At 48.7% G+C, this 14,144-nt stretch overlaps 1 protein-coding gene across 1 annotated transcript in view; it reads left to right on the top strand.

The window, feature by feature from the left end:
* Window positions 1–5,522: 5,522 nt before the first annotated feature.
* Window positions 5,523–14,144, top strand: part of LONP2 (lon peptidase 2, peroxisomal) — a 77,534-nt gene continuing 68,912 nt past the window's right edge. Inside the window, exons 1-5 of the mRNA XM_006262185.4 lie at window positions 5,523–5,795; window positions 5,922–6,156; window positions 10,768–10,899; window positions 12,055–12,177; window positions 13,470–13,633. Of these exons, the coding sequence (XP_006262247.1) occupies window positions 5,563–5,795; window positions 5,922–6,156; window positions 10,768–10,899; window positions 12,055–12,177; window positions 13,470–13,633 (887 nt within the window). The 5' untranslated portion in view covers window positions 5,523–5,562. The remainder of the gene's footprint in view (window positions 5,796–5,921; window positions 6,157–10,767; window positions 10,900–12,054; window positions 12,178–13,469; window positions 13,634–14,144) is intronic.

Raw genomic sequence — 14,144 nt, 5'->3', positions numbered from 1 at the left:
TGCTGATGATACCAAAATTTGGGGTGAGGTGGGCACACTATAGATTCATAGATTCATAGATGTTAGGGTCGGAAGGGACCTCAATAGATCATCGAGTCCGACCCCCTGCATAAGCAGGAAAGAGTGCTGGGTCTAGATGACCCCAGCTAGATACTCATCTAACCTCCTCTTGAAGACCCCCAGGGTAGGGGAGGGCACCACCTCCCTTGGGAGCCCATTCCAGACCTTGGCCACTCTAACTGTGAAGAAGTTCTTCCTAATGTCCAATCTAAATCTGCTCTCTGCTAGCTTGTGGCCATTGTTTCTTGTAACCCCCAGGGGCGCCTTGGTGAGTAAATCCTCACCAATTCCCTTCTGTGCCCCGTGATGAACTTATAGGCAGCCACAAGGTCGCCTCTCAACCTTCTCTTGCGGAGGCTGAAAAGGTCCAGTTTCTCTAGTCTCTCCTCGTAGAGCTTGGTCTGCAGGCCCTTAACCATACGAGTGGCCCTTCTCTGGACCCTCTCCAGGTTATCCGCATCCTTCTTGAAGTGTAGCGCCCAGAATTGCACGCAGTATTCCAACTGCGGTCTGACCAGCGCCTGATAGAGGGGAAGTATCACCTCCTTGGACCTATTCGTCATGCATCTGCTGATGCACAATGAAGTGCCATTGGCTTTTTTGATGGCTTCGTCACACTGCCGACTCATGTTCATCTTGGAGTCCACTAGGACTCCAAGATCCCTTTCCACCTCTGTGCCACCCAGCAGGTCATTCCCTAGGCTGTAGGTGTGCTGGACATTTTTCCTCCCTAGGTGCAGCACTTTGCATTTCTCCTTGTTGAACTGCATTCTGTTGTTTTCTGCCCACTTGTCCAACCTGTCCAGGTCTGCCTGCAGCTGTTCCCTGCCCTCCGGCGTGTCCACATCTCCCCATAGCTTTGTGTCATCTGCAAACTTGGACAGAGTACATTTCACTCCCTCGTCCAAGTCACTGATGAAGACATTAAAGAGTATCGGTCCAAGGACCGAGCCCTGCGGGACCCCACTGCCCACACCCTTCCAGGTCGAAACCGACCCGTCTACCACAACTCTCTGGGTGCGACCCTCTAGCCAATTCGCCACCCACCGGACTGTGTAGTCATCCAAGTCACAGCCTCTTAACTTGTTTACCAGTATGGTGTGGGATACCGTATCGAAGGCCTTCCTGAAGTCTAAGTATACGACATCCACCCCTCCTCCTGTGTCCAGGCGTTTCATAATCTGGTCATAAAAAGAGACTAGATTGGTCAGGCACGATCTGCCTGCCACGAACCCGTGCTGGTTTCCCCTCAGCATAATTTGTGCTGCCGGGCTCTCACAAATGTGAGCCTTGATAATTTTTTCAAAGACTTTGCCAAGGATGGAGGTGAGACTGACTGGCCTATAGTTGCCTGGGTCCTCCTTCCTCCCCTTTTTGAAAATGGGGACCACGTTGGCCCTTTTCCAGTCCTCCGGCACTTGGCCCGTGCGCCACGAGCGTTCGAATATTCCCGCCAGTGGCTCTGCAATGATGTCGGCCAGTGCCTTCAGCACCCTCGGATGGAGCTCATCCGGGCCTGCCGACTTAAAGGCATCCAGTTCTTCCAAGTGACTCTGCACCATATCAGAGTCTACGCATGGAAGTCTGGCGCCTTGCTGCTGCCTCTCTACAACCCCAGTGAGAGACTTTTTGTGTCCCTCGCTTAGGAACACTGAGGCAAAGAACTCGTTGAGGAGTTCAGCCTTGTCCCCCCTGTCCATCACCAATTGTTTCTGCCCATTTAGCAGGGGTCCTATTCCTCCCTAGTAGAGAGGGAAAGACTGCAGCAAGACCTGGATAGGTTGCAAGGGTGGGCTAACGAAAACAGGATGCGTTTCAATACGGACAAGTGCAGGGTACTGCACTTGGGCAGTAGTAAATGGCAGCACACTTGTAAGATGGGAAACTCCCTTCTTGAGAGCACGGAGGCAGAAAGGGATCTTGGAGTCATCATTAACTCCAAGATGAACATGGGCCGACAATGCGAGGTCACGGCAGGGCTAACCGGACCCTATTGTGCATCCACAGGTGCATCTCAAGTAGGGCCAAGGAGGTGATTCCCCCGCTCTACGTGACACTGGTCAGGCCACAGCTGAAGTACTGTGTCCAGTTCTGGGCACCCCACTTCAAGAGGGATGTGGACAACATTGAGAGGGTCCAGAGGAGGGCCACCCGCATGATCTGGGGACAGCAGGGCAGACCCTACAATGAGAGGCTGAGGGACCTGAACCTGTTCAGCCTTCACAAGAGAAGGCTGAGGAGGGACCTTGTGACCATCTATAAACTCACTAGGGGGGACCAGAAGGGTTTGGGGGAGACCTTGTTTCCCCTGGCACCCCGCGGGATAACAAGGAATAACGGCCACAAGTTGTTGGAGAGTAGGTTTAGATTAGACATCCGTAAGAACTACTTCACGGTTAGGGCGGCTAGGATCTGGAATCAACTTCCAAGGGAAGTGGAGCTGGCTCCTACCCTGGGGGTCTTTAAGAAGCGGCTCGATGCCTACCTGGCTGGGGTCATTTGAGCCCAGTTTCCCTCTTGCCCAGGCAGGGGGTTGGATTTGAAGATCTACAAGGTCCCTTCCGACCCTACTTCTATGATTCTATGATTCTATGACTTCCAGCCTGCAAGAGGTTGTGGGGAGTGGGACACAGGAGGCACCATGTGTGTGCATGTGCACATGCGCATGGCCAGGAATACAGCCCCAGGCAGTGGTGGAGAACAGCTACCCCAGCTGCCTGCAAGTAAGTCTATGGGGCGGTGGAGCAGATCAAGGCCCCCATGATTAGGGAGGGAGTGGGGTAGGGGTTAGGGAACGCTGCCCAGCCAGGGCGATGCATGGGGCCCAGGGCTGGTAGCAGGACAGAGCCATGAGTGGCTTGTTTGGGGTGCCTCCCTGCCACTGCGCACATTTCTGGGGAAGGGGGAATGGGGGGCATGTGTCTTTCAGATTTGTGCATGGGGTGGGGACAGATGTGTGCTGCCCGTTTGTGGGTTTGGGGCTCCCTGCTACCCTCCTCCGAGGAGCCCTGCGCCAGCCGCACTGCCATGGCCCCCCCACCCGCCTGGCAGCAATGTGGGGTTGTGCCCTCTGCTGCTGCCAGGAAGGTAGGCAGTGCCTGGCCACGGCTGTGCAGCCAGCGTGGGGCTCCTGCGGGGAGGACACCAGGGCCGGGGGCCCAATGCCGCAGAGGACAGCCTGCATCCACTCCTGCCTTCTCACGGGCTCTGCTCGACTCTGCTCCGGCCATGCCACCAGGAGGAGAAGGAGGGGCATCATCTTAGGCCCCCCCAGCAAAAATAAAAATTGGCCCCTATGCTACTAATCATCACATTTAACTAGTGACAATAACTTATTCCTACGCACTTTGCCCCCTCGCCGTAAGCTTTAAATGTATAGTCCCCTCTTGCCTCTTTAATGGAGACATTATGTGTTCATTGTTAAGGCTGGCCTGACATCTGGTGGTTGAGGTAGCCATAGCAACAGTCAAAAGGGTGCTTCAAGAGGAGCAGCAGTTGGCAAGCATTAGTGCTGCACCCACCTATTCAAACATGGAAAACGAAGAACTTAATTCTGCAGTGTTTTCCCCCGCACGGTTGTAGTATTATTGACAATGCCAACGCACCATTTCTTTTTCTTCCCAGTAGCACATTCCTCCTTAATTCTACTGTGAATGATGGAGCACCAGGGGGCAAGAAACCTTTTCTGAGGACCCAAGCCTGGGAGAAGACCTGTGTGGGCAGTTACGCTGGGGTGTGCACACTCATGGCCAGGCAAAAGCAGGCAACACCATCAAAACTTAAACAGAGCAGCTCACAGCAGCCAAGGGGCAGACAGGCCACCGCTGAATTGCAAAACCTTGAAGTGGGGATAACTGGCTGGGCTCCTAGGAGCATAAGAGACAAGGCAGCATGGATGACGCTCCAATTCAGCCCCACACTCCTTCACTAGGTTGAATGCAGGCCAACCCAGGTCCTGCTGCTGCCACGTGAGTGGGATGCAGGGCCAGCCTGAGCTCAGGGTGCGCGGCCAGGCAGTGTGAGGGGAAGGCGACGGGCCCAGGCAGGTGTAGTGACCGGTCAGGGCTCATGGCACTTCCAGGGGGGACCCAGGCTAGAACCCAGAAGCCAAGGTCCCCTCTCCCCCAGGACCTTGCTGCCTGGAGGAGGCTTTGGACAAGTCCTGCTGGGGCTTTATGTGAAAGCTCTGCCTTGTTCAAGTCCAGAGAGTGAAGTGTCCAGGCCCTGCCTGCCCCAGCACCCCTGCCCCCTGCACTGACCCAGTGCAGCATCACTACCTCGGGCTTGTGCACTGGCTATGTGCACCATTCCTAGTGATGTAGCGCTGCAATGCCTGCCGCTCTGCTGGGCAGCTGGGCTGTGGGCCTGCTCAACCTTGGGGGTGCGGGCAGTCATCTGCAGTGTTACCAGGTCTTAAATATGAAATTTTTGTATTGGAAATAAAAAATTGTATTTGCTGAAAAACTCATACGCAGAAAAATATGCAAAAAAGCATGCAACTAAGCATGCAAACAAGCAGTCTCATTTACTTTATATTGCTCACTATAAACCTGCAATGAGTGAGTGAGAACTGGGTTATCAAAGTTAAAGCATTTTTTTATTTGGAGGCAAGCAGTCATAAGAAAATACTGGCAGGAAACCCAAAAGTTGGTTTCAGCCTCTTGCGGACTCAGATCAAGCATAGTCCTAAGTTTACCTGGCAAGGGAAACACTGTGATCACTAAGATTGTTTTCCTCATTGCACCCAGGGAGGACTGCTCTCCTGGCATGGGGATAGTACCTGCCAAGGTAATATATATAGCTGCTGGAGTGGGAAGGTCTTGGCTTTATGCTCACTTTATGGAAAGGGGAGACTCCTCCCTAGCTTGCTCCTGGGCCTTATGGCTGAGGGCATGCAAAACTTGGGGGCATTTGATCTCCAAGCCTCTGGGCTTGGGCCTGCAAGTAGGACTCCCACCAAAGGTTCTGGAAACATCTGGAGGATGTTTGCTGGTAGTAGGGCCACCTGTGGTTCTGGACTGACTCATGGGTTGGGAATTTGTTTTTGGCTAATTTGGCTTGGAATATAGAACATTTAAATAATTTAAAAAAAACACCCAAAAGTTGATTAGGTCTCTGAGAACGACTTGGGCTTTGTCTAGGCTGCACCAATGAGCTGCTCCAAAATGGGCGCATGTGCCCAACAGCTTGCAAAGAAATCTTTTTCTTTTTTTTTGATTTGTTATTTGTTCTAAGAAAAGGTACCATCTCTGGAACGAGAGTTTTAGAATTCTGCATTTCCTTTAGTCTCAGACCAGCACGGCTCCGAAATGCAGCCTTAAACACCATCGTCCCCTTCAGCAGCTTTGCCAAGACTGACCGCCCAGTGCACAGGGGTGAAACGCCGCTACCGGTCACGTGGCCCCTCCCCAAGCGGCCGGCAGGGGGCGCGGCGAGGCGGATTGTCCCGGGCGGCGGCCCGTAGCGGGCGGGGTGCGGCGGACAGTGGCCGGCCGGGGCGGTATGGCGTCCAGCAGCGCCATCCAGATCCCGAGCCGCCTGCCGCTGCTGCTCACGCACGAGGGCGTGCTGCTGCCCGGCTCCACCATGCGCACCAGCGTGGACTCGCCGCGGAACATGCAGCTGGTGCGCAGCCGCCTGCTCAAGGGCACGTCGCTGAAGAGCACCATCATCGGCGTCATCCCCAACACCAGCGACCCGGCCAGCGATGGCGACGACCTGCCCTCGCTGCACAGGTGGGGCCCGGCCCGGCCCGGCCCGGCCCGGCGGTTCCTGGGAGGGGAGACCCGCGGGGGGGGGATGGGAGCGGGGGGGTCCGGGGGGCGCCGCGCCGGTGCGTGACTTGCTGCCCCCCCCCCCAGGATCGGGACGGCGGCGCTGGCCGTGCAGGTGGTCGGCAGCAACTGGCCCAAGCCGCACTACACGCTGCTGGTCACTGGCCTCTGCCGCTTCCAGATCCTGCAGCTGCTGAAGGAGAAGCCGTACCCGGTGGCCGAGGTGGAGCAGCTGGACCGGCTGGAGAACTTCACCCGCCGGCCCCAGGCGGAGGAGGACCTGGGCGAGCTGTCGGAGCAGTTCTACAAGTACGCCGTGCAGGTTAGCCGCCTTCGCCTGTGTCTCCTCTAGCTGTGGGTGCTGCTGTTTGCCTCCTGGCCTTGCTGCAGAGCCAGAGGTTTTTGGATGTTCCCTGAACTGGGGCCACGGCTTGTTGCGTTCCCTGAACTGGTTGCAGGATCCGGGTGTCCTTGGCCAAGCAGGTATTGCCAGCCAGCTGGCACTTTCCCATTGCTGACTGTCTTGTGTGGTCAGCACATGGGTGAGGGAGCTTTGTTGAAGCAGTGGGTTTGGGCAGGTCAGAGGTGGGAGGAAGTAGCCTGGTAGCATGTTTGTAAGGCAAAAGGGAACGTGGAAACGGCCTAGCAGGATTTGGCTCCTGTCTAGATTCTCCCATTTGACTTTCTCAGTTTGTAAGTAAAAGCTTTCCTTTCTTCCGTCTTCAAAGCTCGTCTGGCTCCAAGAGTTTGTCTGTGAGGCAAAAGGCAGCACAGTGTAGATCCTCTGGGCTAGTGGAGTACTGAAAAAGGCCAGGCATAGTGGTTTGAATCTTTTTTCATTTGCAGTCCCCAAAACATTTTGAATGGAGGTGAAGACCCCTTTGAGTTGTAACCGTGGGTATTCACATACTTTTGAGTGGTTATAGTCATCTTTTGCAGACCCCTTAGACATAGTCTGTGGACCCTCAGGGGTCTGTAGAGCATGGGTTGTAAACCACTGGCCTGTTAGCTCATATGTAACAGTGTGCTAATGCAGCTATGTTGTGTCCATTTCCAAAGCCATCACTGAGCTTGGTATGGCTGGATGGTGTGGCTTTGTGCCACAGAAACTCAATATTTGAGAGCGCATATTTCCATCTAGCTTGGTTTAGCTTTGTCCTGCACTGCATCGAGCTGTGTAGACGTACCCTAAGAGTCAAGCTGAGTTCTTTGATCTCCTTGCATGATGGCAGTAATGCTGGATCTGCAGAGCAAACTATGCTTCTGCTTGCGACCACATGATCCCATTGTCTTCAAATTACTGGCAACATTGCAAACCCACTGAAAGGCCTAATTTGTACAGGTATCCCTGCTGGTAGTATTTATATTGGGGGGGCGGGGTGCAAAATGGTGGATCTGGTCAGCAGCCGGACTCTGTTTTGCAGCAGCCCTTGCCTGGGTTGCTGAGGCTGGTTTCCATGGAGACCCCAGGAGCTGTGGAGCTGTGACAGTGTGCACCCAGGGTTTGCATGGAGATGAGCCCCAGCACCACTGGCAAGGCATGCAGCTGGGCAGGGAGCTGCTCCAGGGCTAGGGCTGGGATCTTGCAGTGGTGACAGCATAGTCCGGAGCCAGGGCAGAGCTGTGATCTGTTGCTTGCATGCCCGTGCTTGGGGCATGCGGGCAGCAGATCTCTGCTCTGCCCCAGTTCTGGACCACACTGTCACCACTACAAGTTTCCAGCTCCAGAACAGCTCCCCTGCCCAGCCGTGTGCTCTGCCAGTGCTGCTGGGGCTGGTCTTCATGGAAACCCATGCTGTTACAGCTCCCCCACTCTTGGGGTCTCCATGGAAACTGGCTACAGTGACAAAGGAAGGGACTGCTGGGGAATGGAGTCCCACTTGGGCCTGATTCAGCCCATGGGCTGGACTTTGGCCACCTTTGATTTATGTGGTCATGTTTTAACTTCACTTTTGTGAGGGCTGAGGAAATAGCCATTGAGGGATTTTAATGGAGTGAGTGGTGGAGTGTGACGAATTCTGATTAAAAGGTAAGAAGTCATCCTGAGTAGATTTGCTGAAGGAGAAAACTAAAAAGACTTTGACCCACAAAGTAACCAAATGGGGTATTTTAGAATTTTTCACAGAATTAGATAGAAGACAAAGGCTTAACTTTGTCTCCCAGCTTGCAGTGTCCCTGTGAGGTGCACTGGAAATGCTGTTTGAAATAATTCTTCCTCTGCCGGAAACAGAAGAATTGTGGGGGTGTGTTCCTTTTCAGTAGTGAGTCTGGATTTAGACATTTAAAGCTGGTAAGTAGATACCAGGCCTGCTTTGAAAGACATTTTTTACATGTGCCACGCTTTGTGAACTTTGCCTCAAGCACTGCTAAACAAATATATGTTGGAGCAGACCTTTTGATCCTGTTATTCCCCTGGCTCTTTCTCATAATGGTCTGTGATAGCTCCTTCAGGCCATTCTGTAACAGTATTGAGTGGCTAACAGAAGAGTGTTCTGTTGACTCCATTCTCCTGGGCTTGTAGGGTGAAGAAACTGAGGGTTACCCCAATCAAGACCACCTTTCAGTCCTCCAGACACATAGTACTGAAAGTATTTTCAGTTGATTAATTGCTTTCTGTGGTATGTGTCATTGTAATGTAATCTGGGACTGTCCAACTGGTGGCCCATGGGCCACAAGTGACCCATGGTGGGGTCCATTTGAGGCTTCTGGGCTCCTGCCCAACTGCCACTCCAGCCATTGCACTTGTGGCAGTGGCCAGGTTGCCAGGCTGCCTTCCTCTGGCTTCTGCTTCCTGCCTCTGCTCCTGAGGGCAAAGAGGCACGGGTGGGGGGGGCGGGCTGTGCAAAACAATCATTGTTTCATTTTGACATCTGTTTCACCATTTTGAAGGGACAGTGTTTCGACGTTTGGTTTCATTTTGAAGCACTGTCCAGTTTCATTTAATTGAAACTGTTTCTTTGTTTTGACGTGTCTTAACGTTTCTCCCATAGGCTATAATGGGAAATCATGAAAATGCCTAAAACTTTGTCATTTCTTGCCTGATTTGGATTTATATTGCAGGGATAGTAGCCCCTTCTGAGGGCATGAAGCCTGCCAAGTTTCAAGGAGATAGATGCAGAGGTTTCTTGGAAACCACCTCAAACTTCAAAAAGCAAAACTCATGACACTTGCTAGCAATGGCAGCCTCCTGGCATCCGGCACAGATCTGGGGGCCCACACCCCTGGGAGGCTTGTGGGGCTGTGCTGGACTCGTCCCGGGGGTGCAGGCCCCCGGATTTTTGTCAGATGACATGAGGCTGCTGCTGCTGGCTGGGACCGGCGCTGGGCGGAGCCCGCACCCAGCACCAGGGAAGACTGATGTTGCTGCTGGCCCCAGGCAGCAATGACAGCCTCCTGTCATCCAGTCTGGTGGTGGGAGGCAGGGGGGAGCCCCATGCAGCCCCACGGAGCTCAGCTTGGCGGTGGAAGATGGAGCACAGCTCTGGTTCTGCCCACCTCCCGCCACCGGGCTGAGCTCAATGGGGGTGGCAGAGCCAATCCAAGCACAGCCCTGGCTCTGCCCGTCTCTGGGCTGCGCTCCATGGGGCTGTGGAGCCCCATGGAGCACAGCCCTGGTTCTCCCCTGCCTCCTGCCACTGGGCTGCTTTGACACTTGAAAGGTATTGAAACTTTCAAAATGTTTCAAGTACCCTCATTTCGTTTCAAAGCTGTTTTGAAGCTTTTTGTTTCGTTTTGATTTCTCTGTTTCAAGCTTGAAACACATCCAAACAGCTTTGAAACAAAACACACAGTGAAGTTTCGCACAGCCCTACTGTCCATGCTGCATGTGTAGTGGAAGGATGCTGGGCTGCATGCTCAGGAATGGGAGCCAGGCTGCCTGTGCTGCATGCTCAGGTGGGCTGCCTGCACAATGTGGGTGGCAGGGAGAGGTGTGGGGATGCTGTGCATGGGTTAGGGAGGGCTGGGATGTGTATGGCATGGGAGGGAGCAGGGCCAGATTGTGTGGGGGTGGAGGATGTGTAGTTTGTCTGGATTGGCAAGGGGGAAGCTAGTCTGGGCTGCGCACGCAGCAGGGATAGAAGGGAGAGGGAGAGAGCTGGCCTGGGCTGTACATGCAGTGGGTGGGAAGCTGGACTAGGGGTGGGGAGGTAGGGGGGGGCATCCCCTGGGGTGTGGGGCTTCCAGGTCTCCATCAGACACTTTGTCTGGCCCTTGGCTGCTGAGAAGTTGGACAACCTAACTTCTATTGAAGATAAAAAATGGAAAACTGAGTGGACATGATGAATTGAAGACAGGAGTAAGGACAAGAACATTTAAAAGGAAGGCTGTAGCACATGGACTGATGACTCTGTTCTGTGATATGTACTATACTTTCAAATATTAGAGAAATAATAACTGTTTTTGGTAATCTGTAGAACCATATTTCAGGGGAACACTGGTTCAGTTCAGATGTGAGTAAAAATCTGTTTTTGCTCAGTCCCCAAACTATATTGAAATTCTGTTTCTCAAAAAGGATGTACAAATCCAAATTCAGAGGAGTTGTTCTTTTTACACTTTATTGGATCAGAAAAATCTTTTACAATGTGAATGGAAAACTTTTTTGCCTCCTTCCTTTTCCTTTTAACAAAACATCGGGATTGCAGAAATCTTTGGACACTGATACTATTTTAACATTGGTTTCAAAGAAGGCAAAAACCCCAAAAGTTTTGACTGGCCTAGGAATGAAAATGAGTATATCTTGGGGGGTTTTCAGACTGCAAAAGAAGTTATTTTGCTAGGTAATAAAAACTTTTCCTTTCAGAGATGCAATTATTTCTTAATCTTTTTTTTAATATTTACTTAAGTGAAATCTGAACATCTTTTTTTTCCATCAAATAGACATGTAAAGGAAAATACTGATGGTTGGGATTTTTGTTTTTTGTTTTCCTGATAGTTGGTTGAGATGTTGGATATGTCTGTTCCTGCAGTTGCTAAGCTGAGACGACTTTTAGACAATTTGCCTAGAGAAGCTTTGCCTGATATACTGACTTCAATCATTCGCACAACCAACCAAGAGAAGCTTCAGGTATTGCCTTCTTAACCTGCAAGGAGGGGGTAAAGGATTTGGTACTTGTATTTTAATGCATTATTAGATAACTTCAGAATAACACTTACTTGAGTTATAGATGACTAGAGTGCCTCCACCATTAGCTGTTCAGCTGTTGGTGTAAATCTCTGGGGGGTTTTTTTCCTTTTCTAAATTAGTTGTCACTTGCTTGGCAGGAAACCACAGTAAGTTTCATTTGCCTAATAAGAGATTCTTTGTCTAAATGTTGTGATTCATATGAACATATTTGGAATTCAGTATGAAAGTGAAGGGATGTGTGTGTGTGTGTGTGTGTGTGTGTGTGTGTGTGTGTGTGTGTGTGTGTGTGTGTGTGTGTGTGTGTACACACATACACAAGTAAAGGAAAAATCAGGGACACAAGTTGGGGCTTGTGGGATTACTGGAGGAGATCATCCTACAGTTTTCTCAGACGGCTGGGTTGTACCCTCAAGCTTAATAATTGAGAAATGAATGCTGCAGGGGACACACCTAGAATAAAGAGGTGCATTTAGAAAGAGAAGTAGGCTTAGACTAGCTTTTAATTTCCCAGCTCCTTAACAGCAGTATCATTTCTGAGGGTATTAGATGCCAGTCCTGCAAGTATTATATATACTTCAAACCTTTATCGAATACCTGAGAAGCTCAGTAATGAATGCTATATACAAATGGCTAGTGAAAACTAGCCATTATGGCCCCCTCATTTCTCCACCTTTACTCTGGAAAGTTCTTTTAAGGCAAGTGCATTTCTCTGCCATTAAAACAAAGCAAGGTATTACGTATTCATTAATCTCAATTAGAAACAGGGCTATTTCTGTTTTCAAAGGTTTCCTTTGCTTCTCATATTTAGTCTGTTTTCTTTCAGTTCTTGGGTTGGAATATTTCCAGTTGCGTTTGCTCTGGTTTAACATCAAATGCAAACCCTGAAGTCATTTCATATACTGCGTGTTCCATTCTTCTGTTAATGGGCACTCTTGCAGGTTTTGTTTTTGTGTTTTGAAAAATACCTGCCCTGACTCTGATCAAATGTATTAGTAATCCAAAGGACATCTGCAAGTTACTGTTTGCTGGGAATTAAACTTTAAATGATACAGGGAAATGCTGCTAACTATTTTCATTTTTATTCCATGCTTTTAGATTTTGGATGCTGTTAGCTTGGAGGAACGGTTCAAGATGACTATACCATTGCTTGTTCGACAGATTGAAGGTCTGAAGCTGCTTCAGAAAACCAGAAAACCCAAACAGGATGATGATAAAAGGGTAACAAACCTCTAAATACAGGATTTTCAAATGTAATAATGTCAGGTCATTTTTCAAAAGTGGCCTCCAAAAATGAACCTGCAGTCATTCATGTTTAATCCGTGGGAGTAATTTTTCATACTCCTGTATGAACATCTGACTTACATAACATACACAAGTTGGCAATTTTTAATGGTTTTCTAGATGGCTAAATAAAATGTGACACTTCTACATTTTTCACTTTTTGACATCCATTACAAATAAAAATTGATAGCAAAGGTATTAATACTTTTGTAAATTCTTTTTGCATGTTGAGTGTTGTCCCATACACAAAAGTGAAAAATTTGAGTAGAGCTTTCAAGTTCACACTGAAGATTCTTTCAGAATATGGACTTTGTTGGGTTTCAGTGTTAGAATTAAAATTTGTAATGGTTTATCCATGAAGCAAATTGAGATCCATCAGTTGCCAAAACATCACATCACAATTTGGTATATATGCAGCCATGTATATTTGCTAATGATGAGCAATTACTTTCATGGGAAGTAGAGGGTGAAGGGGGTCAAACCAGAGTTTGCAAGCTGCATGGACATGCAAGTTCAATGTGGCTCCTTAAGAAAGAGAAGTAATTAGAGAAGAAAAACCTGTGTTTTCATTTAGCTGTTTCTTTTTCTTGAGTTTGATTTTTATTCAACTCTTATTATTTATTCTAAGAAGACATTTTACAACAAATTATTATTTTAGCTGGGACTTTATGAGCCTGTCTACATGTCACCGTGCTTTAGTACTTCCTTTTGGAAGTACCAGGGGAGCGTTCTGCTGCGGCAGTGTAGCTGGCAATCGCATGTGGACCTGCACGATTGCTACTTCGCTGTAGTGCACCACTACGTTGCTGTAGGGCGTTGTATAGATGCGCCTTCTGTACACCCCTTTGATTCTGGGACATGTATTTCTTGAAAGTTTTATGTCATGTCCTACTTTATTCTAACAGTATAGGTCAGACCTTTGTAATTACTATAGAATGTACTACAGAGATTTGAAAAGCATTTTAACAGTACCTTCAGATTTCTTTCTTGTCATCTGGAATCTTAGTGTACTTTGTAGATAGATTCAAAAGGACCTGTCTGTTCATTTTAATAGATGCTATTATGTATCGAGTAAGTTTATGAGTTGTAATCAGATCTGATTTTCTTTATAACGTGGATCAAATAACTTCTTGCAGTAGTTTATGCTTCTTTCTCATAACCTCAATTTATAGTATGATTTTTCAAAAAGATATTGAGGTGCAACTGTGTACCTCTCTTATGCTTCTTAGGTTGTAGCTATTCGTCCTATTAGAAGGCTCAATCACATTCCAGGTGCTGCAGAGGAAGAGGAGGAAGAGGAAGATCATGATGATGTTGTCATGCTAGAAAAGAAAATTAGAACATCCAGTATGTCAGAGCAAGCTCTTAAAGTATGTCTAAAAGAAATGAAGAGGTAGGTGATAAAGCCTCTAAAATAGCACCTTTTTTAATTGTTTAATTTACTTTAAGACTTAAATTAGCCAGTCTTGCCATATATTTTTTTTTCTTGTGATGTTATTTTTTGCTGATTTATTTTGAGAAATAGTTGTTTTTATGCCTGGGTATTTCATCTCTTTAGAGTGCCCACAATTAAGAAAGCATGTGATGTTTAGAAATGGGTATAACATTACAGTACAAACATTAAGCCTCCGTATACCTTTGAAAATGGATAACATTCTCGGTCTTTAAATATATAGTAGGGAAAGTTTGACCTTTGTGGCGCCATGATACAAAATACGTCTGTAACCTAAACGATCTGAATAGCTAAAAGGATTAAAATAAAGGGGAAGAACGCTATCATGAAATTAGTGTTGATCGCATGACGCAGGTTCTGTTGAATGACAGAAAATGTTGCTTTATTAAAAAAAAAAAAAAGCATTGATACCATCTTTGGTTAATAGTGAATAACCACAAAAAGACTTGTT

This window comes from Alligator mississippiensis, chromosome 10, assembly GCF_030867095.1.
Source record: "Alligator mississippiensis isolate rAllMis1 chromosome 10, rAllMis1, whole genome shotgun sequence".
NCBI classification, from domain to species: Eukaryota; Metazoa; Chordata; order Crocodylia; family Alligatoridae; genus Alligator; species Alligator mississippiensis.
Note: the sequence above shows the minus strand (reverse complement) of the source record. Positions and strands in the feature narration are given on the sequence as shown.